This window comes from Nilaparvata lugens, chromosome 1, assembly GCF_014356525.2.
Source record: "Nilaparvata lugens isolate BPH chromosome 1, ASM1435652v1, whole genome shotgun sequence".
NCBI classification, from domain to species: domain Eukaryota; kingdom Metazoa; phylum Arthropoda; class Insecta; order Hemiptera; family Delphacidae; genus Nilaparvata; species Nilaparvata lugens.
Genome location: NC_052504.1, coordinates 96721180 through 96744655, shown reverse-complemented (window position 1 = coordinate 96744655; position 23476 = coordinate 96721180). Strand labels below are relative to the sequence as shown.

At 34.1% G+C, this 23476-nt stretch overlaps 2 protein-coding genes across 2 annotated transcripts in view; one reads left to right on the top strand and one right to left on the bottom strand.

Moving 5' to 3' along the window:
* Positions 1 to 21370, bottom strand: part of LOC120349469 (beta-1,4-N-acetylgalactosaminyltransferase bre-4-like) — a 39329-nt gene extending 17959 nt beyond the window's left edge. Inside the window, exons 1-4 of the mRNA XM_039419694.1 lie at positions 20909 to 21370; positions 5957 to 6264; positions 3813 to 3900; positions 304 to 555 (exon numbers count right to left, since the gene is read on the bottom strand). Coding sequence (XP_039275628.1) covers positions 304 to 555; positions 3813 to 3900; positions 5957 to 6264; positions 20909 to 20996 — 736 coding nt within the window. The 5' untranslated portion in view covers positions 20997 to 21370. The remainder of the gene's footprint in view (positions 1 to 303; positions 556 to 3812; positions 3901 to 5956; positions 6265 to 20908) is intronic.
* The window catches only part of LOC111059864 (protein pinocchio), a 384086-nt gene that overhangs the window by 116512 nt on the left and 244098 nt on the right, over positions 1 to 23476 (top strand). The window lies entirely within an intron of this gene.

Sequence of the window (23476 nt, the reverse complement as noted above, 5' to 3'; positions counted from 1 at the left end):
AGAGTTCCACTGCCCTCATTGAAATGTACATTTCAACTTTTGTTATACTTTTTGCTATGAGATAAGTAGATTTCAACACTAGAAATGTATCTCTATAAGCAATAAAAGAAACTTTCTTTATTCTAATATTCCTAGGTAGCTCACTAGAAGATTTATAAATGCTATTCTAGCTCACAGCCTCATAAGTTTGGCGACCACTGGTTTAGATCCTTCTAGAACCATATGTTATGATGATAGAGTGTGTCTTTCTTCATTTACTTTGGATATTACTGAAAAAACCTTCTTGTTTTGTTGTAAACTCACCAGCCTGTTCAACGATGAAAATGCCATAGCTGATCTGCTGTCGCTGCAGAAAGGGATGCATGTTCTTGAGGAAGACGCGGAGGTGCGCGGCTCGGTCGCGGTAGGGAATGATGAGGGCGACTCGGTCGCGCGACCGACACGTGGCCGGCTGCCATTGACCGCCGAACGCGGGCAGCGCGCCCGCCAACGCCAGTTCGCGTTCCAGCTCATCCAGTGTGGGCGGCGCTTCTTTGGCCGGCTTGAACGGACCCACTGCCAACCAACACAAATCAAATTCAAATCAATTTATTCACCATAAAAGAAATTACATACAATTTATTCATTTCACACACACACACACACACACACACACACACACACACACACACACACACACACACACACACACACACACACACACATACAAGTTTCATACATATTAACAAGAAGAATACATGCAAACATCATCTATGTTTAAGGAGTAGCCTACAAGGTAAAACCTGTGCGTAGACCTAAGTTGCAGAAAATATCTATTTAATATTAACCTTCCGGCAGTCGCGCAGTTGTAAAAATTACAACAATATCAGTTTTTTTACTGCACAAAACTATTGAATGGGGTGGTGTCAGTGAATGAGTCACCTATGCATTCCAAAACTAACGGAAGGTTAACTAAGAACTTACAACCAAATTAAGAAAAAGGATTCGTGGAATTTACACACAAATTATAACTTTGTTGATTAGTAAATGATGAAATTAGATAAAAGTTAGTAACACTAACAAACTAATAAAATAAATGTCAATTACAATATGCACTACCGGCAAAGAACAACTTGTGCACCGACTGTAAGTTCGAACAACTATGAAAGAAGAATAGAGCTTATTATAAACAACTATAAAAATAAAATGAACCAAACTAAATAAAACTACGGAAAACTAGGTCACATCCCAAACATTACAAACAATAAATGAAGAGTGATTAGGTTAATGAGGTTTTTGGCTTAAATTTTCCGAAATAACTAAATTTGTTCAAGTTCATAGTGATTCAGGTAGTGTAATTGACCGAAAGTAGTGAGGTCTATGTTTTAACTCGGATTTTCTTTTGTCTGTTTGTATGTCACGCGATTGAGGCAATATATACAAGGTTTTTTGAAATTTTGCATTTTAAGGATAATATGAAAAGAAAAGGAATTCCTCCATAACCTGATATCACTATATATAATATATATATATATATATATAATATATATTATATATATATATATTATATATATATATAATCTACTCTGAAGATAGGATTAATCAGACTATAAAATTATTCATAATCAATCAGCTGACAAGTGGATTACACAGATGTTCTGGAGAAACCGTGTCTATTTCTATAAGGTCTACAGTTTCAATCGAAGACCTTAAAGAGTTCTGCATCTTTAAGGTATTTAGTTTCAATATTTTGTTTAGCAGTCATGGTATTATTATGCGTGCAGTATCAATATTCTCACATTTGAAAAAACTGACTCGATAGGTGATTAAAAATAATCAAATGAACTAAATAATTCTAAAGAAATTATAACACTTTTGATTGTAAAAAATTAATTTTCATCAGATGAAAAGATTATCACGGAACTGGATGAATTATATCATATGGAATACAAATTGAAACGTGAACTGAGTTTTTTAACATTTTAAGCAGGTGACATCAGATACTTGTGGATGAGAAAACTGCGTGAGGTCTTCTGTTCACAGAACTACTAGTTTATTAGTTTCTGATTCTGTGCTTCATCCTTCCCAATTATAAAATTCTAGTATCTTGATTTCGGACATTATATGATTGGATAAAAATTTTTAGCAGTGAAAGCTTTCTTTTCGAAATTTTACTATTTATGAAATTTGGAAGTAGAGCAGTTTTGGGCAAGGCCTGTTGCTCTCGCCCAGTCATTTCTATAGAGACTGTGAAATGATAAATTATAAATTTATAAAATAATGAATAATTTATTTAATTTATAATATGTAATAATTTATTAAATTATAAAATGATTAAATTCATTTTATAATGAATAAAATAATACGAGCCAAAGTAGTCAAACACATCAACTCAAAGTAGGAATCATCTGATTTTCTGTTGAAAGTGAACCGTAATGTGAGCATTTCCACTCCGGTCGAGCGAGTATGAATCGTCCCATTAGATCACATGGGAATAATATTTTCACTGTATCGGACATGTTACACCGATGTATGTGGGAATACACCTCAATGAACTAGAAGAAGAATAAAATCCAAGTTAACGAATTTAATTGAATATTTATCATTGAATATAGTCCCATTATAACTTATATAGAAGTAACATTCTCACTGTATCGGACATGTTACACCAATGTAGTATGTCATAATAAAATTATTTCACTTAATACTATACAATATGAAGAACATGATTTATGATAATTATTTAAGTTATTTGAATGGAGATAATAAATCAATGAGATGGTACGCTGATCAATAATTGATGATTGTTTGTAATCTCAAAGTCTATGGTGATAAAGATAATTAGTCTAATAACTGTAAATTTTTCTATCATAACCAAGATAAGTGAAAATTATTATCATAAAATGCTTGAATACGACTCAATGAACATGAAAATAATAAAATCTAATTAATAACTATTATAAAACGAAAATCCCAATTAAATGCTGTAAATCACCCCGAAGACTTCGGCTACTGCAAATATTGACAACAGGGTAAACAGCTAGATGGAAATTCGATGAGCTCTACTATACAACAATTTCCATCTGAAATCTAATTAATTGAATTAAATTTAATCAAGGTTTTAATGAGTTGGGAATAGATTGTGTGATGATTGTGACACGACAGGAAAGAAAGCTCTCAGATTGGCTGACTATCATGAAAGGTGATGGAGAAAGAAGCTTGGCAAAAATGCCGTCTTATCATTTTTCCACTAAAACATAAATCTCACTAAAGATTACCTAAAATTAACCATATATAATAATAGCCATAAAATAAATAAATAACCATATATATATATATATATAATATATATATATATATATATATATATATATATATATATATATTAAAACAAGAGACACGATATAAATAGATTGAAAACACTTAAAAACTTACATTAGAAATGGGGGAAATTTTCGGAGACTGTGTCTCCTTTCTCAACTTTCTCAACCGAGAAGACTGCAGTTTTGAATCCAACCTGATTCAAAACTGCAGTCTTGTTGGATTCAAAACTGCAGTCTTCTCGGTTGAGAAAGTTGAGAAAAAAGACACAGTCTCCGAAAATTTCCCCCATTTCTAATGTAAGTTTTTAAGTGTTTTCAATCTATTTATATCGTGTCTCCTGTTTTAATTTATATTACAAACTTTAAAGTGTCTTCTGTTATGTGCTATATATATATATATATATTATATATATATATATATATATATATATATATATATATATATATATATAAAATAGTGAAATAAAATAACCATATATATAATAGTGAATCAATAAATTGGTTACTGACACAAATGCGGTGAAACAATCGGACAGAGCTCTCGAGGTCCATTTATGTCCGAGCCGTTTTGATCAACTAATGGACGGTTATCTATCATCTGCAACAGAATTAAAATTCTTCCATGAATGCAATTTCAATTACAATCACGCAGTACAACCTAAAAGGTCACATTTGATTAAATTTTCAATTTGAAATTACATTGAATAGTTTAGGGCCGGTTTCCGAGCTCGGGATTTAGCTGAGTTCTAGACTTTAAACAGCTGGAATCAGAAAATTGGCTTTCCGAAACGGGGTGTAGCACTACCTCCGTAGACAAAGCAGTAGCGCAACTGTGTGACGTCAGCACAGGTAGGGCTCCTACACAAATAAAAATTCGTTGATTTCAGCTGATCTATATCAGCTAGTGTTTCTATTGGTGTAGGAGCCCTATCTGTGCTGACGTCACACGAATGCACTACGGCTTTGTTTACGGAGGTAGTGGGCGTAGTCGTAGTCCACGCTTAAATTAAATTTCGAAAAACTAGAAAATTGAACAAGAATAAAATAAGGAGAAAATACTGTAAAGTTTCAGCTATTTTGAATTATTTAGGAATGTTTCATTTTGTCAAGAAAAAACGTTTTCAATTAATTATAGAAATGAGAAAATAAAGATTATCATAAAAAACTATGACTCATTCATAAGTACAATACGAAGTTATGAAGACTAATTAGACTAAGTTATGAAGTGTTTTAATTATTCATGAATCCATGAGCTAATTTATAATTTACAACCTGAGGATACAACAGAATGTATTGTTTTCATATAATTGATTATTTTAAACGTGAATGAACAGTTAATACTACATCAATGAACCTGTATCAGCTACCGTCTATAGAAGGCATTGACAAGACAGAGGATCGGCAACGTTGTTCTCCTATCTTTCTCCACTGCCATTATAACGTGGACCTCACTAGGGGTATTATTCACAATGTTGTTTTAGCCAGCTAAAGTGCTATTTGCTAACTCTGGATTGTGAACGCCCCATCTAAAACCATCTGCTATTAGCTAACCGCAGTAGCGATCCAAGCGGATAATTTGTGTAACTCAAAGTTTATAACCTCACTTTTGCTGCCAAATATGACCAAAACAATTTTTTTATTTAATATGGCCGTTTAAATATTAGAAATATTTAATATGGCCGCCGTTTTAACAAAGTTAGCGGCCTCAAATCTGCCCTATCTGCTATCTCGTCTGCTATTTTTTTCTAATGTACTACTATAGCATTGAGTTAACACAGACTTAGCAAATACAATAATAAATACATATTCAAAACATAATAAAAGAAAATACATAATTTTATAATCAAAAGTATAAAATAATTAAAATAAAAATTAAGCATGAATAATACCAAAATCATAATTAGATTCTCAATGGTAATCCGGCATCACCAGCAAAAGGAATCAAGCCTTGCCCGCTGGTGAGAGTTGCAATCAGCTAGTTACATTGGTTGTTTCCTAGTTTTATACAATAATAGAGAAAAAAAATAATCCACGCCTTAAAATATGCTTTAAAAAATTAGATTATGCCTTCAATTGAAAAGAAATAGTTTTCTCTTATCCAATTTTTTAGTATTTTTTAATTAATTTTTGCTTCCAGATCAAAAGGCAATTCATTTATGAATCTTGTACTTATATAAATGAGCTGTCTTCTAACTACTGTTAGATCTGTTTTATAAATTTTATATTTATAGGTTGTATTTGGTCTTAAATCATATTGAACTATATAATTAATAAAAATTTGTTTTTATACTTTATTATATATTTTGCTAAATTTTTCAAGTACAATTGCCTTACAGTCATCACATTAAATTCTTCAAAAAGCAGATTCGTTGGATGCAATCGAGGTTTATTCAATATTGTTTTAATAATACACTTTTGAGTGATAAATAAGTTATTTAAATGACTATCGAAAGCCCCACCCCAGATTGTTATCCCATATTCTAATATGGGAGATATTCTAAAATAGCAGGAGATAGCGAATAGCTCGACTTAGCCAGCTAACTCCAACATTGTGAATACCCCTACCAGTTTCTTCTATTTCGACTAATTCTCTCGAATACTGGTGTTCCAGACAAAATCGTTCTGATTTCCTATCCTATCTTATTTCAACTAACCTGATAGCCGCTGGCATCCGCCCACCCGGCCCTGCCCGACCTATTGGTGAGCACGGGCCAGAAGAAGCGCCTGCCCACTGAGGCCGACGACGAGTTCACCACGAAGAGCGGGTCGATGGGACGCCTCGCCTCGAACACGGACGTGTACGAGTACTGCACCACCAGACCACAGGCCACCAGTGTGGCCACCAGCCACTTGGCCACCGCGCCGCCGCGACCTGTGGCCCCGCCACTCGGTGTCCCGTCACTGCCTCCGCCGCCGCTCATCGCCGCCAAGTGGTCCACTCCGCCGCGGACACCATCGCTATCTGACGACGACAGAAACAAACAACATCAATAAATCTACGTGACTGTAATGAATAAGAATCAGAATATTATTCTGATTATCTATAATATAATAAAAGAAAGAATCGGCGTATACATTTAGGGGGTATGAAATTCATCAATGCATCAAAATAATTCATCATCCAAAGTAAAAACTTTGGAATCACCTACCCGAGACTATAAAGAGGCTGGATTGTGTGACATTGAAGAAAAGACTTGACGAGTTTCTCAACGGAAGGCCTATGTAAGAAGTATGTGAATTTCTAGAAGCAAGAGACTCAGACTGGCTTTGAAAAAATATACTGAATCTATTTTTAAACAACAAATATTAAACCATTGATAGTGTTTAAAAATTTATCTAAGTGAATATTCTCTATTTTAAAAATAAATGAGTGTTATAAATTATTATTCTCGTATTTGGAACATCTTAATTCAAATGAATGGTTTGTATAAATATTTTTGAAAATTAATATATAATATATTATATAAAAAATATAATATATTTTGAAAATTTTGTGGAAATCTAGAAGACATAACCTCATTTCGGACTTCTAATGTTACCTAAATTTGGGAGGGAGATAGTACAAGGTATTCTTAGTTTTCTCTCCCGATCTGTGCTTCATTGCAAAAAAGAATAAAGAATAATAATGAATTATGCTCTTTGTAGTTACGAAGCAATTGTAATATTTTTTGACAACAATTACTGTTCTTGAAGAATAATGTAATAAAGAGTTTTGACTATTTGACTATCATCACGTCCTAACTATTGAACTGATTAACATGCAATTTTGCATATAGAGTCTTTATTTACCGTGGATGGTTATAGGTCTATTTGAATTTCTTCAAGATTTCAATAGATCAAGTTTTCAGTTTGTCAAGTTTCTAATTTGACCCTTGCGGAGCACAGGGCTACCTGCTTGTCAAAAATACGGTGAGCGGTTTTGCGGTTACGGTTATGGTTTTATTCATTAAAGTTGGAAGAACGCATACAATAGAAATGACAGTACTCTGCACTGGTGGAGACTACTGTCATGTTGTAAAATGCAATTATGTTATGAAATATAAATTCGAGAACTTTCAGTACGTCTTATCTTTAGAGTTAGTACCGTAACTGGAAAAGCCTTAGGCTAAGTGCACACCATTTAGTCAAGACAAGACATGATCAGACATGTTTAGTTACAATACTTCACATAGCTGCTAGTGACGCAACTCACACTGATTAGTCATTGCAATTAGACCTGTCTTGATAAGCAACTATGTAAAGTACTGTGACTAAACGTGACTGGTCTTGTCTAACCGGTGTACACCCAGCCTTAAAATAATTACAACTTATATGTTTGTGGGAACAGTACTTACAGGATAGTTCATTTAAAAAACATTACACCATAGTAAACAGATGAATTGCAATTGGGGGTGATTATTATGTTTCACTATTCTATACTCTGAATAAATCAAATTGAGCCTCGGGCCTCCAGTCAACCAAATAAAGTTATCAATAAATTATCATATTGCTTGGAATTGAAACTCTCTCGTTCAAGTCCTTGAAACTAAATGTACAAAAAGTGACACACAACACTTCTGGGTTTAGCTGATACAGCGTTGTCACATTGAAAAATCTGGTGTGGCGCACTCACACAACTTTCCTTGCCGTTATGAAAATTGATCACCTGACGCTAGTGTTCACGCGCATCTCAAGTCTACTTATAAACAAAGATCTGAGCCAGCTGGTGACAGAACAATAACGCTGGAGACATACGAGATCTGCTATCTCTTCATAGTGAATGATTTAATAGAATCAACAGTTGTCCATACTTTGCAATTGGATAATCACATTTTCTCGAATTTCGAGCTTATTTTCAATTTTAGGTGAAAATGTTACTGAACATTAATTGTAGAAATTTTAATGGTCAATCTTTTCCACTTGAAATTTTTTGTTTAAATTGTATCTGAAGCTTGATAATTGGGAATCCAAAATCAAACTTTGCATAGATGGAGCGGATCTCCTGAAATTTTCACAGATATGGGACTTGTGGCAGTTGATAGAGCTTATCAATGACTATTTTGGGTATTAATTTGATCAAAATCGTTGGTGGCGTTTTCGAGAAAATCGCGAAAACCCTGTTTTTAACAACATTTTCTCAATTTTAGCCGCCATCTTGAATTGCATTTGATCGAAATTGTTCGTGTCGGATCCTTATATTGTAAGGACCTTAAGTTCCAAATTTCAAGTCATTCCGTTAATTGCGAGATGAGATATCGTGTACACAGACGCACATACACTCATACACACACACACACACGCACACACACACACACACACACACACACACAGACCAATACCCAAAAACCACTTTTTTGGACTCAGGGGACCTTGAAACGTATAGAAATTTAGAAATTGGGGTACCTTATTTTTTTCGGAAAGCAATACTTTCCTTACCTATGGTAATAGGGCAAGGAAAGTAATAATATATTCAGTCACATGGTCTTGCATGAGAAAGTATTTGTCAAAGCTTTCAAAGTTCAAACAATCTGGCAAGAAATTATATTTTCCGATAATTTAATAATGAATTATCATAATTAAGATGAAATATTTTGTTAATTAATTATTAATTCTACATTCTTAATAAAAGATCTAGCAACAGAGCAAAGCGAGAGTAGTAGTAGTAGCACAGTAGGCTACTTTCCATTCTATGCGTGCTACCAATTTAAATTAATTGAACCATTACTCTTATCAGTGATGTAAAAAATAATTTCCCACAAAAAGAAATCACCAATCAAACACTGAAGCGAAGAACAATTAAAAAGTGTTGGTTATTACATTGTTGATAACCGGCCAACAATTTCCCAGATTGTGAATTTAATTAATAGCCCGCATAATAGTCATTATCTCGAATACGTATTCTCTGAGTGTTAATCTTTGGTGAAAACAGAAATTTTAAACTTAACCTCACTTTGGACTATTTATGTGCCAAAATCAAGGAATTGAAGAAGTTTTGGGCAATTGCCTGTTTCTCTTTCCAAATATCGTGTTTGTGACTGTTCTAATAAATAAATAAATAAATAAATAAATAATAGTCATTAGAGTTCTTCAGTTTCATAGAGATCCACTTTAAACTGTCAACATTGATTGAATGAAGAAAAACATTTATGATATTTATGAAGAATGCTGTCAGTGAGTCGTCGTGTTGCTATAATGAGGTCCACGTTATAATGGCAGAGTTTGATTAGCAATGGTATTGCTATCCTTGTCTATCATTCAACAAAGCGGATAGCGCTATCTCTTTCTCTCTTTGATCTGTTGCTAGATCGTTTATTAACAATGTAGAATTAATAATAAACTAACAAAATATTTCATCTTAATTATGAAATTATTCAAAAATATAATTTCTTGTTTAATAAAATATAATTGATTATTATTATTATTATTATATATTATTATTATATTTAATGCAAAGTTAATATTACATCAATAAACCTGTATCAGCTACCGTCTATAGAAGGTATTGAAAAGACAGATGATCGGCAACGTTGTTTTATTAAGTATTCTTATTTAATTTGGTTTCCAACTTTTCTAAATTCTAAATTATTACTAGTTTATAAATATTTTGGACTCAAAATTGGAAAAAATCGTGAAGTGTAAACATAACCTATTTTGGACAACTTCTATCTAAATTTGGGAAAGGTACAGTTTTGGCACAGCCTACTATAGATATAAATAAATATAGATATATAGAAGTAAGATATAGATAAATCTAAAATAAGCCATAGTTTTGCTTTAAGTCTGTTGTTCCTTTCCCAATCATTCACAGTTAGAATGATATTGTAGCCCATGTATCAATGTATAAATAAATAAATATCACATCAATAAGCCTGTATCAGCCTGTATATAGAAGGCATTGACACGACATAGGATCGGCAACGTTGTTCTCCTATCTTTCTTCACTGCCATTATAACGTGGACCTCACTATAGCGATGATGTTGTCATGAAATTATGCAGGTAGGCTGGTTTGTGACACTTGTCCCGGTTGCACAACAGCCGGTTAAATTTTAACCGCGATTAATTTCACGACAACCAATCAGAGAAGGCGTTTTATGAAAGACGGCTTCTCTGATTGGTTCTTATGGAATTGATCACGGTTAAAATTTAACCGGCTGTTGTGCAACCGGCACTAAGACATCAAAATTTATCATTCATGTACAAATTAAAATTATCACTAGAAGAGATATACTGAAATTCGTTGTAACTATTTACTTTTGAGCACGGAGTAAAGAGAAACAACTTCTACTTTCCTCTTTATTCCATGGCACTTCATTATAAAGGTGCATTTTCGTTTGTGCGTAAACTTTCGCAGTCGACGACAAGCATTGTTGACATTCATATTATTGTCCAAATTTCAAGTGTGCTAAAACAGCTGATCAAATGACTTTTCGCCACACTGCACAGAAAGCAGCTGTTTTCCAGTCCCTACGTAGATCTGAAAGACATTGTTTGCAGACGACTCTCGTCTGACGTCAGAACAGGTTTCTTTCCGGCCTAGGCCGGAAAGAGTACCCTTTCCAGCCGCTAACATGGAACTAAGAAAGGTGATCAAAAAACGTTTCATTATTTGTGTTCATTATTCAATAATTAAAACATTTATAATAATATCATCTTATTGTCATTTGAAAGAAATGACTCAGCCTACGGCCTCGGACTTGAAAACCGATTTCGAGCCGGAAAAATCTCTTTTTCTGCTCTAGGTGCGAAATATACTATTTCATTAGTTCAGCTTATTATTCAAGAATTGAAACATATCTAATAATATCAACATATTGCCATGAAAAATATAAAAAGTATAAACTAAACCTCTCCCATTAAAACATAATTGAACATAATATTTTAGGTTATTTAGACAAATTGAAATCCACCCAATTTGAGATCCTCACCCTGTCATGGTCGACGACGGCATTTACGCAGAGACGAAAAACCAGCTTTGGAACTTCTTTATTCCCTGGTTTGGGGATTTCTTTTCAACTACTCGTTTGCCATTTATTAAATTTTATTGCGTTTGATGGTGGATTTATTTACAGAAAATACAACAGTCGCTACCACATCAAGACTACTCACTCAAGTACTCATTTTCATCAAATACTAATTAACGATTAACTTGATAATAAGCCTGCTGTTTCTTTTCCAATCATTCATAGTTGAGAATGATAATGTAACTATCAATGTATAAATAAATAAATATCGTGCAATAAAGGTGCGTACAGACTGTCGCTCTGCTCAGCAACCGAACGTCACTCCAGCAGAGCGATTGATGATCGACCGGGGAGCAACAGTGGTTCGACCGGGGAACGCGAGAAGATCTAACATCTTCCGTAACGTGCATGATGGGTGCGACTGGAGAACGGAGGCGGAGCGACTGCCGTGCGATGGAGGAACGAGTGCGGTACGAGGGAGGAGCGTGCTCGGTGCGGGTTGGAAGAGCATATATGTGTACGCAGCTTTATAGTCCAGTCAAAGAAAGGTTATAGAGGGAAAAGTTTGGAAGACAATTTTTACTTTCCTTGCCCTATTACCATAGGTAAGGAAAGTATTGCTTTCCGAAAAAAATTAAGGTACCCCAATTTCTAAATTTCTATACGTTTCAAGGTCCCCTGAGTCCAGAAAACTGGTTTTTGGGTATTGGTCTGTATGTGTGTGTGTGTGTGTGTGTGTGTGTGTGTGTGTGTGTGTGTGGTGTGTGTGTGTGTGTGTGTGTGTGTGGTGTGTGTGTGTGTGTGTGAGTGTATGTGCGTCTGTGTACACGATATCTCATCTCCCAATTAACGGAATGACTTGAAATTTGGAACTTAAGGTCCTTTCACTATAAGGATCCGACACGAACAATTTCGATCAAATGCAATTCAAGATGGCGGCTAAAATGGCGAAAATGTTGTCAAAAACAGGGGTTTTCGTGATTTTCTCGGAAACAGCTCCAACGATTTTGATCAAATTCATACCTAAAATAGTCATCGATAAGCTCTATCAACTGCCACAAGTCCCATATCTGTAAAAATTTCTGGAGCTCCGCCCCATCAATGCAGATAGATTCCCAATTATGAGGCTTCAGATACATATTGAAACAAAAAAAATCAAGTGGAGTAGATTGAGCATGAAAATCTCTACAATTAATATTCAGTAACATTTTCACCTAAAATTGAAAATAAGCTTTAAATTCGAGAAATTGTGATTATTCAATTACAAATTATTGTTGATTCTATTAAATCATTCACTATGAAGAAATAGCAGACCTCATATGTATCTCCAGCGTTATTGCCCTGTCACCAGCTGGCTCAAATATTTGAATAGTAGACTTGAGATGCGCGGGAACACTAGCGTCAGTGATCAATTTTCATAACGGCAAGGAAAGTTGTGTGAGTGCGCCACACCAGATTTTTGACCCTGCAGTTCTGTTTAGGGTAGTAAGGAGATAAACATATCAAAAGTCCCCACCCCTACCACCTGTGCTAAGGGGGTGGGGGTGGTTCAAAGGTACCATTTTATGGTTTCTCGCATATATCTAGGAAACTATATATCTTACGGACATAACTGTTATATACCTCCTGTTTGTCACCTATTTTTTCAATTTTTTCTATTATAGCTTTTTAAAAATTGATGGGAAAAATCCATGCTGATTATAAGCTTATAGAGAATAAAATTCTCTTTAATTTGATGTATAATTTCACACTTTTACGAATTTCTCTTTACCTGTTGCAGCAGCTTTAGTGTTGAGTGTGAAATCTACAGTTTTGCAACAATAGACCAATTGACAAAGTAATTTGGAGGGAATGTTTCAAACACAATTTTTGACTTCACAGCTTTGTTGAGACTAGTTTGAAGGAGGACATATCAACTCATGTGCTAAGGGGATGAGGGTGGTTTAAAAGTTGCATTTTTCAGCGTTTGCTCCCACGCTCATATCTTGAGAACAATGCGTTCAACCGACATAACAAACTATTCAAAAATGAAGCTTGATGAATTCTCTATACTTCTTGTTTTGTGAAATTTTGTGATATTCTCAACGGTTCCAGAGATATTCGCTCTTGAAAGTGTCTAATTGTTAAAATAACAGGTTTTATCCTATTTTTTGCTCTTTCAGGGCTTATAACTCTCCAACAATGCATCGTAAAAATTGATGCTCTTTGTAGGTTTGTAAAGAATTAAATTCTCTTTGAAATGATGTATTAATTCACTATTCCAAGTTTTCCTTTCATTGTTATAGCAGCTGCAATGCGGGGAGTGAAATTTTCAACCTTGAGAAAAATTGGAGGCAAACGTATTTTTTTTTCAAAAATGTCAGACCTTCAAGAGCGGATAACTCGAAAACTAGAAAAAATATAGAAAATATTGTGAGATGAATATTGTAGGAAATTATGTAAGCTTTAATTTTGTATATAACAGTTATGTCCGTAAGATACATAGTTTCCGAGTTATATGCGAGAAACCATAAAATGGTACCTTTGAACCACCCCACCCACTTAGCACAGGTGGTAGGGGTGGGGATTTTTGATATGTTTATCTCCTTACTACCATAAACAGAACTGCGGGGTCAAAAATTGTCTTCCAAACTTTTCCCTCTTTACCCTTTTTTGTGCATTCATTGCCTCGACTATTAGTGGAGCACCAAACCTTTATTTGGGAATATTTAAAAGGTCTGATTAAATGGATATTGTCCCAACTAGATAGGCCAATAGGTCATATTATGATTACTTGCGGGATTCCTAGTTGGGATTTCAAATGCCGAATTGCAGTTAAAAAGCGAAATCATAGGTTTGGCAAAGTAGCTGATTTTGCACAAAACTGTGCCAAATACCAACTATATATTTTTGGGTATCCAACTGGAAGTAAAACTATGGTTGTTCAATTAATAGATAAATGATTGTTATTTAAAAATAACTGATGTATATATACAGAGTGTTCTGAAAAAAAGGTGCCCATAAGTCGGGGCGTGATTCCTCTCATCAAAAGAATAAAAAATCTCTAATTAACATAGGTCCGAAAATACTTAGTTAACAAGTTATACAGAGTGAAATATTTCGTCTGAATTTCAGTTCCCCTGACGAAACGATGCCCTACAGGTATTTGTTTGCTGTTAATTAAGATGTACAACTTAGCGTACTTTATGTAAAATGAACTGAAAATTTGAACAAAACAGTTTCCAGACCTGTAGCTACAGTAATTTTCAAGATATATGACGAAATACACAAAACTTGGTCCCGAAAAACAAGTTCCTTTAAGGTTTGAAGCAGATTTACTATGTTAAATGTACAATAAACACAAAATATTTTTTACAGAACTTGTACAAAACTTAATTTCGAAGAGAAAGATGTAGAATAAGTCTATAATAGACAAACGCAACCTTAAAAAAATAATCCTTAATTACATTAAAAACACATGAAAAATAGAGAGTTTAACAGATTTTGTTAGAACTTTTCTTCTTATTCTGTGAGAAATCACGCCCTGACTTATGGGCACCTTTTTCAGAACACTCTATATAAGAAATTTCAGGGATAAGTTACTGGATAATTGATAGTTTGAAAAATTTTATCAACGATTTTCAGGGGAAGTTTTGTAAACTGTCCTAAGTAGTGAAACGTATGATTGTGATTGAAAAATAACTGCTGTATATTATAAGAAATTTCAAGGTTTACTGGATAATTGATGGTTTGAAAAATTTTATCAACGATTTTCAGGGGAAGTTTTGTGCTAAGTAGTGAAACGTTTCTATTTCAGAAACAGCAATTCATTATTGAAAGCAAAAAGTAGTACTCACGCCACAAATAATCAATACGCAATTATCTCAAATGAGGAAACAATGTTTATTTTTTCATTACCGGTTGTCATAATAGACGTCATTCAAAGAATTCATCACAAACGTTTAATTAAATTACTAGCACTGACACTTGATGGTGTAAGTTTTCATTTCAAATCCATTTTCTACACTGACAAAAATCGAGATAAGGAAAACATTCAGTGAAACTAGATACGTCTGGTTGGAAACAGCAGCATTTATCAACTGTATGTTTTCAATTACATTAGATTAGTTTTGTTCAATACAGATCACAAATTTTGCCGACTTATATTCTTTGTTTAAACTGATCATAACAACAAATAATAGCGAACCGCCCAATGATTGAAGACTATTGACTATTTGAAAATGAAATCAAATTTGATGATTACTAAATACTGTGTTGTATCTATATAAATCGGAGAAGTTTGAAAATATCAGTGGCCACTATTGAAAAAATCATGTGTGGGGCACTCACACAACTTTCCTTGCCGTTATTAAAATTGATCAACTGACGTTAGTGTTCCAGCGCATCTCAAGTCTATTCTAAGATCTGAGCCAGCTGGTGACAGGACAATAGCGCTGCAGACACACGAAGTCTGCTATCTCTTCATAGTGAATGATTTAATAGAATCAACAGTTGTCAACAGTTTGCAATTGAATAATCTTATTTTCTCGAATTTCGAGCTTATTTTCAATTTTAGGTGGAAATGTTACTGGACATTAATTGTAGAGATTTTTATGCTCAATCTTTTCCACTTGGAATATTTTGTTTAAATTGTATCTGAAGCCTGATAATTGGGAATCTAAAATCAAACTTTGCATAGATGGGGCGGAGCTCCAGAAATTTTTACAGATATGGGACTTGTGGCAGTTGATAGATCTTATCAATGACTATTTTAGGTATGAATTTGATCAGAATCGTTGGAGCCGTTTTCGAGAAAATCGCAAAAAGCCCTTTTTTTGACAATATTTTCGCCATTTTAGCCGCCATCTTGAATTGCATTTGATCGAAATTGTTCGTGTCGGATCCGTATAGTGTAAGGACCTTTAGTTCCAAATTCCAAGTCATTCCGTTAATTGGGAGATGAGATATCGTGTATACAGACGCACATACACTCATAAACACACACACACAACACACACACACACACACACAGATCAATACCCAAAAACCACTTTTTTGGAGTCAGGGGACCTTGAAACGTATAGAAATTTAGAAATTGGGGTACCTTAATTTTTCCGGAAAGCAATACTTTCCTTACCTACGGTAATAGGGCAAGGAAAGTAAAAGGACGACAGTAAATTATATCCACCCAATTAACACTAAACCGGGAAATCATACACAGCAAATTCACTCTTCAAAGACTTGTGGACAAATCACACTGACAGGATAGCCTACTATAACAACCAATAATAATAATGTAGAGTGTGAATTTTCTGAGCTAGAAAATGTTCAAGGTAATTTCACTGATAAAGAAATATTATTTCACAATAGTATTTAACAGGTAGAATTTACGGAAAAGCGATATGTCATTACTAGTAAGTGTCATCTGAGCTTCTGAAGATAACAGCAAAATTTACTAAGGGAATGTATCGAATTCGCCCCATTAAAGATCAAACATAGTTTTGCACTAAAAGTTAATGTGGTACTTGTTTTCAGGAAAGGATCTTCAAATTTTAACGATCAACTTGATATTGATAACATTAAACTGAAGAAGATTAATTTTAATCAAATAGATGTCTTATTCGACATTAGGGTTGAAAAAATGACCTTACTTTCCAATTAAATCAAATAGATTGCTTATTCGACATTAGGGTTGAAAAAAATGACCTTACTTTCCAATATATTAATAGGATCATATATTATATTATCAAGAGGATAATATATTAAAACTGTTCGGTCCACCTTATTATTTTTATTTAAATTGGATAATCTTTTTCAATATAATTTTTAAGATCATTATAAGAGTGAGAAAAAGTGGTAACTGAAATTTTCAAGTGGCCTAATATTTCAGTTATGGGTTGTTGAAGTGCTAAACTCCATTTTCTTTCCAGATCATAAACGGTTTCGAATTTTCCATTGAGTTTTTTTTAATACATTCTGTATATCATTGGCTTTGTTCTAATATGCATTTTTTCGCGATTAATGCTAAAATAAACAAGTTATCGAATTTACAAAAAATGTTACTTTTTTATTTATCAACGATATGGGAAATGAAATGTTTTAGTTTGGAAAGATACATTTTTTGAATTTTTAAGAGAAGTTCTAATAATATAGTCGAAACCGTTCATGATTTGGAAAGAAAACGGAGTTAGCACTTTCAACAACCCATAACTCGCTTATTAGACCACTTAAAAATTTCAGTTGCCACTTTTTCTCACTCTTATAATGATCTTAACAATTATATTGAAAAAGATTATCCAATTTAAGTAATAAAAAAGTGTACCGAGAAGTGTACAGAGTTTCTTAATAATATGATTAGCCAGATTGGACATTGGAAGCCCAGAAGACTTTTATTCAGTTATTTGACTGTTCTGTTGAGACACTTTGCTATGACACTACAGTACCTAATCGTTACTCATATGTGGTTAAAGCTGGTCTTACTGTTGAAATCACCAAATTGACTTGAATAATTTAATGCACTTGAAATATCTATAATTTTTATTCATTCACAACTCTACCTTCATTGTATTATCATTCATCCCATCATCATCACCTAGGCTTAAAATACTTCTAGAAAGTCGCATTTGTAAAATAATAAATAATAAAAATATCATAAATTAATGCACTTAAAATATCAATAATTTTTATTCATTCATGACTCTACATTCATTGTATCATCATTCATTCCATCATCATCACCTAGGCTTAGGTGCTAGAAAGTCGCAATTGTAAAATAATAAATAATAAAAATATCAATTTCTCCCGGAAAAATACTACAATTAGTAACTGAACTTAGTCTCCGCCCACAGATCCTCTTAAGCCGTATCCACACTTAACAAATGTTCGACAAACATGTTTGTTGAATAAGTTTGGGCAAATTTTATTATGTTTGACAAACAATGTTTGCCCGTGGCCAGTGTGGAGCGACACCAAACAAAATATTTGTAAGTGAGAAGAACAGGTTTTACTTTCCTTGCCCTATTACCATAGGTAAGGAGAGTATTGCTTTCCGAAAAAAATTAAGGTACCCCAATTTCTAAATTTCTATACGTTTCAAGGTCCCCTGAGTCCGAAAAAGTGCTTTTTGGGTATTGGTCTGTATATATAGCCTATATATACAAAGCTGCGTACACATATACGCTCTTCCAACCCGCACCGAGCACGTTCCTCCCTCGTACCGCCCTCGTTCCTCCATCGAACTACAGTCGCGCCGCCCACGCATCATGAACGTTACGGAAGATGTTAGATCTTCTCGCGTTCCCCGGTCGAACCATTGTTGCTTCCCGGTCGTTCATCAATCGCTCTGCTGGAGTGACGTTCGGTTGCGGAGCAGAGCGAAAGTCTGTACGCACCTCAAGTGTGTGTGTGTGTGCGTATGAGGGTATGTGCGTCTGTGTACACGATATCTCCCAGTCAACGGAATGACTTGAAATTTGGAACATATAGTCCTTACACTATAAGGATCCGACACGAACAATTTCGATCAAATGCGATTCAAGATGGCGGCTAAAATGGCGAAAATGTTGTCAAAAACAGAGTTTTTCGCGATTTTCTCTAAAACGGCTACAACGATTTTGATCAAATTCATACCTAAAAAAGTCATTGATAAGCTCTATCGACTGCCACAAGTCCCATATCTGTAAAAATTTCAGGAGCTCCGCCCCATCTATGCAAAGTTTGATTTTAGATTCTCAATTACCAGTCTTCAGATACAATTTGAACTAGAAAATTTTAGTGGAAGATTCAGCATGAAAATCTCTACAGTTTATGTCCAGTAACATCTTCAACTAAAATTGAAAATAAGCTTGAAATTCGAGAAAATGTGATTATTAAATTGCAAACTGTTGGCAACTGTTGGTTCTATTAAACCATTCACTACGAAGAGATAGCAGACCTCGTGTGTCTCTAACGTTATTGTCCTATCACCAGCTGTCTCATATCTTTGAATAGTAGATTTGAGATGCGCGAGATCACTAGCGTCAGGTGATAAATATTCATAACGGCAAGGAAAGTTGTGTGAGTGCGCCACACCAGATTTTTATGTTTTACAGCTGTCGAAACTGAAAATGTTTAGAAAAACAGTAATTTTTTGTTTGACAAACAATAATTGTCCAAACTTTTGAAATGTTTGTCCCTGAGCTCCTCAACAAACATGTTTGCCGAAAATGTATGTCGAACATTTGTTCAGTGTGGACACGGCTTTAGTGACTACACAATTGCGCTGATGTTGGTTACACAATTTTCTTCACTTATTCTATATATACAAGATGGAGCATTGAAATTCCTACAATATGATTCATTACTGATTATTGTTCCTTACATTTAAATGATAAGAAATTCTAGCTATTGTATTCGAGTGAAATTGAAATTCCTACAATATGATTCATTACTGATTATTGTTCCTTACATATAAATGATAAGAAATTCTAGCTATTGTATTAAAATTGTTGACTATTGACAACTGTAACTTGCATTTCTAAAAAAATTCTTCTGTATAATATGAAAGGCTTTATTCAAACCCATCAATTTATTTATTCATAATCGATACAAGATTCATGGAATCTAAGACCTTATTACAAGCAAATCAAGCTGATTCTTGAGATTACAAGGAAATATTTGACCGAGCGAAGTGAGGTCTAAGATTCAAGTCGAAGGTTTGGCATTTCTCTTAATGTTTATATGTTGCGCATTTACGGCGAAACCCGGTAATAGATTTTCATGAAATTTGACAGATATGTTCCCTTTTAAATTGCGCGTCGACGTATATACAAGGTTTTTGAAAATTTTGCATTTCAAGGATAATATAAAAGGAAAAAGGAGCCTCCTTCATACGCCAATATTAGAGTAAAAATCATACTATAGAATTATTCATCATAAATCAGCTGTCTAGTGGACTATAATACTACCTGTTCAAAAACATCGAACATATTGAAAATGTAATTATCTTTCCATCAACATTTTTAGTAGACAGTTGACTACAATACTACCCGTTCAAAAACATCGAACATCTTGAAAGTGTATCTTTCCATCAACGTTGTAGACAGTTGCAGCCAGACCTGATAACAGCGCTCACACTCACATTCGGGGACTACACGTCACGGTACGATAGGACAGAAAGCTCTATGTTTATTTAGGAGTTTTTCTAGGCATTATAAATTGATAAATTATTTATCAATTTTTGAGAAAACATACCAACAGGTCATTTTAACTTATTGAGCGCGAGGTCTACTGTTCACAGAACTACTAGTTTTATAGACTCATTGTATATAAACTAACAATGGGTTGATTACAATAGTTGAGCCTTTTCTATTTCAAATTCTGTTAGCGCTTTTTTTCTATCTTGACTGTTGTTGGTTTTTCCTTCAATCTACAGTACCAACCAAATTTATACTAGTTTTCTGTTTTTTGATGTTATATAGCCTATTTAATGTTTCTTTGCTACATCTCAGAAATAGTATCCTAGTCAGTAATTAGTCATTGTTTTTTACTGTAAAATTTGTGTAAAAATGGATACCTCTGGAGTCCTCTCACGTTTGAAATTGTATTACAAATGTTATGAGTAGCTTAGTCAAAATAAAATAAAACAACTAGCTCCTCATTCACTTGTCAAAAAACAGGAATTTTAGGATAATCTTTTAATAACTTACTTGCTTGAGTGCAACAGTTTCTAAAGTATGCAAAACACAGACACTTTCTCAGTAAACGATGCACTTTCAAAGTAAATTGAAAGCACATGACCGAAGTGCACTTCAAACAACTAACAAGTAAAAACTAATGGTACTGTAGCGGGTTTCTAGACTAATAAAACATTTGAAGCGATCTATACTGATTAGATTTATTACTTACAACACTATAACACACGGAGGTACACTAGAAACAACTATAAACTGATCACCACCTAATAAATTACACAGAATTATCACAAGCTCATGTTATGACTGTTTAAAAATAACTGTCACCAAGAATAATAAACTGTATAAGCAACTACAAAAGTCTATTATCACTTTATCACAAGTCTGTCACGATTATTATCACTAGTCTATCACAATGAGAAGGAGCAAACACTCCACTGTAGTTTCTTAAGGCTGTTAGGTACACTTTTTACTTTCCTTGCTCTATTACCATAGGTAAGGAAAGTATTGCTTTCCGAAAAAAATTAAGGTACCCCAATTTCAAAATTTCTATACGTTTCAAGGTCCCCTGAGTCCAAAAAAGTGGTTTTTGGGTATTGGTCTGTATGTGTGTGTGTGTGTGTGTGTGTGTGTGTGTGTGTGTGTGTGTACACGATATCTCATCTCCCAGTTAACGGAATAACTTGAAATTTGGAACTTAAGGTCCTTACACTATAAGAATAAGAATAAGAATAAGAATGATTTTTATTCCTTTAGTGCATACAAACAATGCTATCGGAAACGTCAAAATATACATTATAAATACATCATAATAAAATAACAGAATAATAGAATAAAAGTTTCATTCCATTCAGGACACAAACAATGCTATTGGAAACCTCTATTCAAGGTTTGCTCTATATATGTCAATAAAACAATTATATCAAGAATAAAATAATCCAACGTACATAATGTATCATTTAAATATAAACACATAAAAATATAAAATACTACAGAGTACTATCACCTATGTTTTCCAAAAAATGATTCTCTACTGGCAGCTGGAGGAAATCAGAAAGCGAGTATAGTGGGAACTGTAAGAGAAGGTTTTCAAGTTTTTGTCGGAATACTGATAAAGGCAAGTTTCTGGCTGAGTCTGGCAGAATATTAAAAAGTTTCAAGGCTACATGATTAGGACTAGTTAATACTTTTTTCAGTCTTGTGTAAGGTACATCTATTTTTGTCTTATTTCGTGTATTATGGCTGTGGATGTCAACTCTGCATCTATATGATCCTATATCCTTCTTTACTTGAAGTAGGAGTTTGAAAGCTACCATACTGTAAACTGTCATAACTTTTTCCTTTATAAATAATGGCCTGCAATGCTCCAAATACGCTGCACCTGATATAATTCTTATAGCCTTTTTCTGTAGTAAGAACACTCTTTGCACATCCGGGGCACAACCCCACAAGACCAATCCGTACATAAAGACACTCTGAAAAAAAGCGAAATAGCACATTCTTAAATAGTGTGCGGGTACACAATCCCTGAGCCTTCGAAGAAGGTATATAACCCTACTAAGTTTGGAGCAGACACTTTCTATATGAGGTATCCATGTGAGTTTATAATCTAGTGTAATGCCAAGAAGCTTAGCACTTTTTGCACTCTGACTGATTTGTCTCAAACCAAGCACTAGCTTCTGGGTCTTGGTTGTATTCAAAAATAGACGATTTGCCCTAAACCAGGCTTCTGCCTCGCCCTGACATCTGGACATCTTTTGTTCAAGAGCACTGAGATCCACATCAGCAGTAACTAATGATGAATCATCAGCATAGCATACCACCTTGGATCGAATGCTAAACCCAATATCGTTCATCATAACCAGAAAAAGTAGAGGCCCAAGAATGGACCCCTGAGGAACGCCATGTGGTACAGCAATTGGCTTGGAAAACTCTGAGTTAACACATACGACCCTCTCTGTCTGGATACGACCCTGTAAATAAGATTCTAATAGTTTAAGAGCATTGTTTTGGATACCAAGAAATTCTAATTTACTTAATAAAATGTTGTGATCCACCACATCAAATCCTTTAGTCAAATCGAAAAGAACCAATCCTGTGTGCTTCTTATCATTAAAACCATTCTCAATGTCAGCCACAATGGTACTAACAGCATCAATAGTTGACCTACCTTTCCTAAATCCGTACTGAGTTTCACTGAACAAACTATTTGATTCAAAGAATTCATATAGTTGTGAGGCAATAATGTATTCAAATATCTTACTAAAGATGGGTGGTACCGATATTGGCCTAAAGTTTTCTGGTGAGTCTTTGTCCCCCCTCTTGTATATGGGCACTGTTCTAGAATGCTTGAGTGATGATGGAAAAACTGATTCTCTGATACAGGCATTAAAACAAGATGTTAATGGCTGTAAAATAAATTCAATGACTTGTTTTATGAAGGAGCTGGAAAGGGAATAAATATCTTTGCTAGTGGAGGACTTCATTCTAGAAACTATGTAAGAGACTTGATCACATGATACTTCTTTTAATACAAATACAGCCTGCGTTTTTGGGGAAGATACCAGAAGCTCCTCAGCAGAA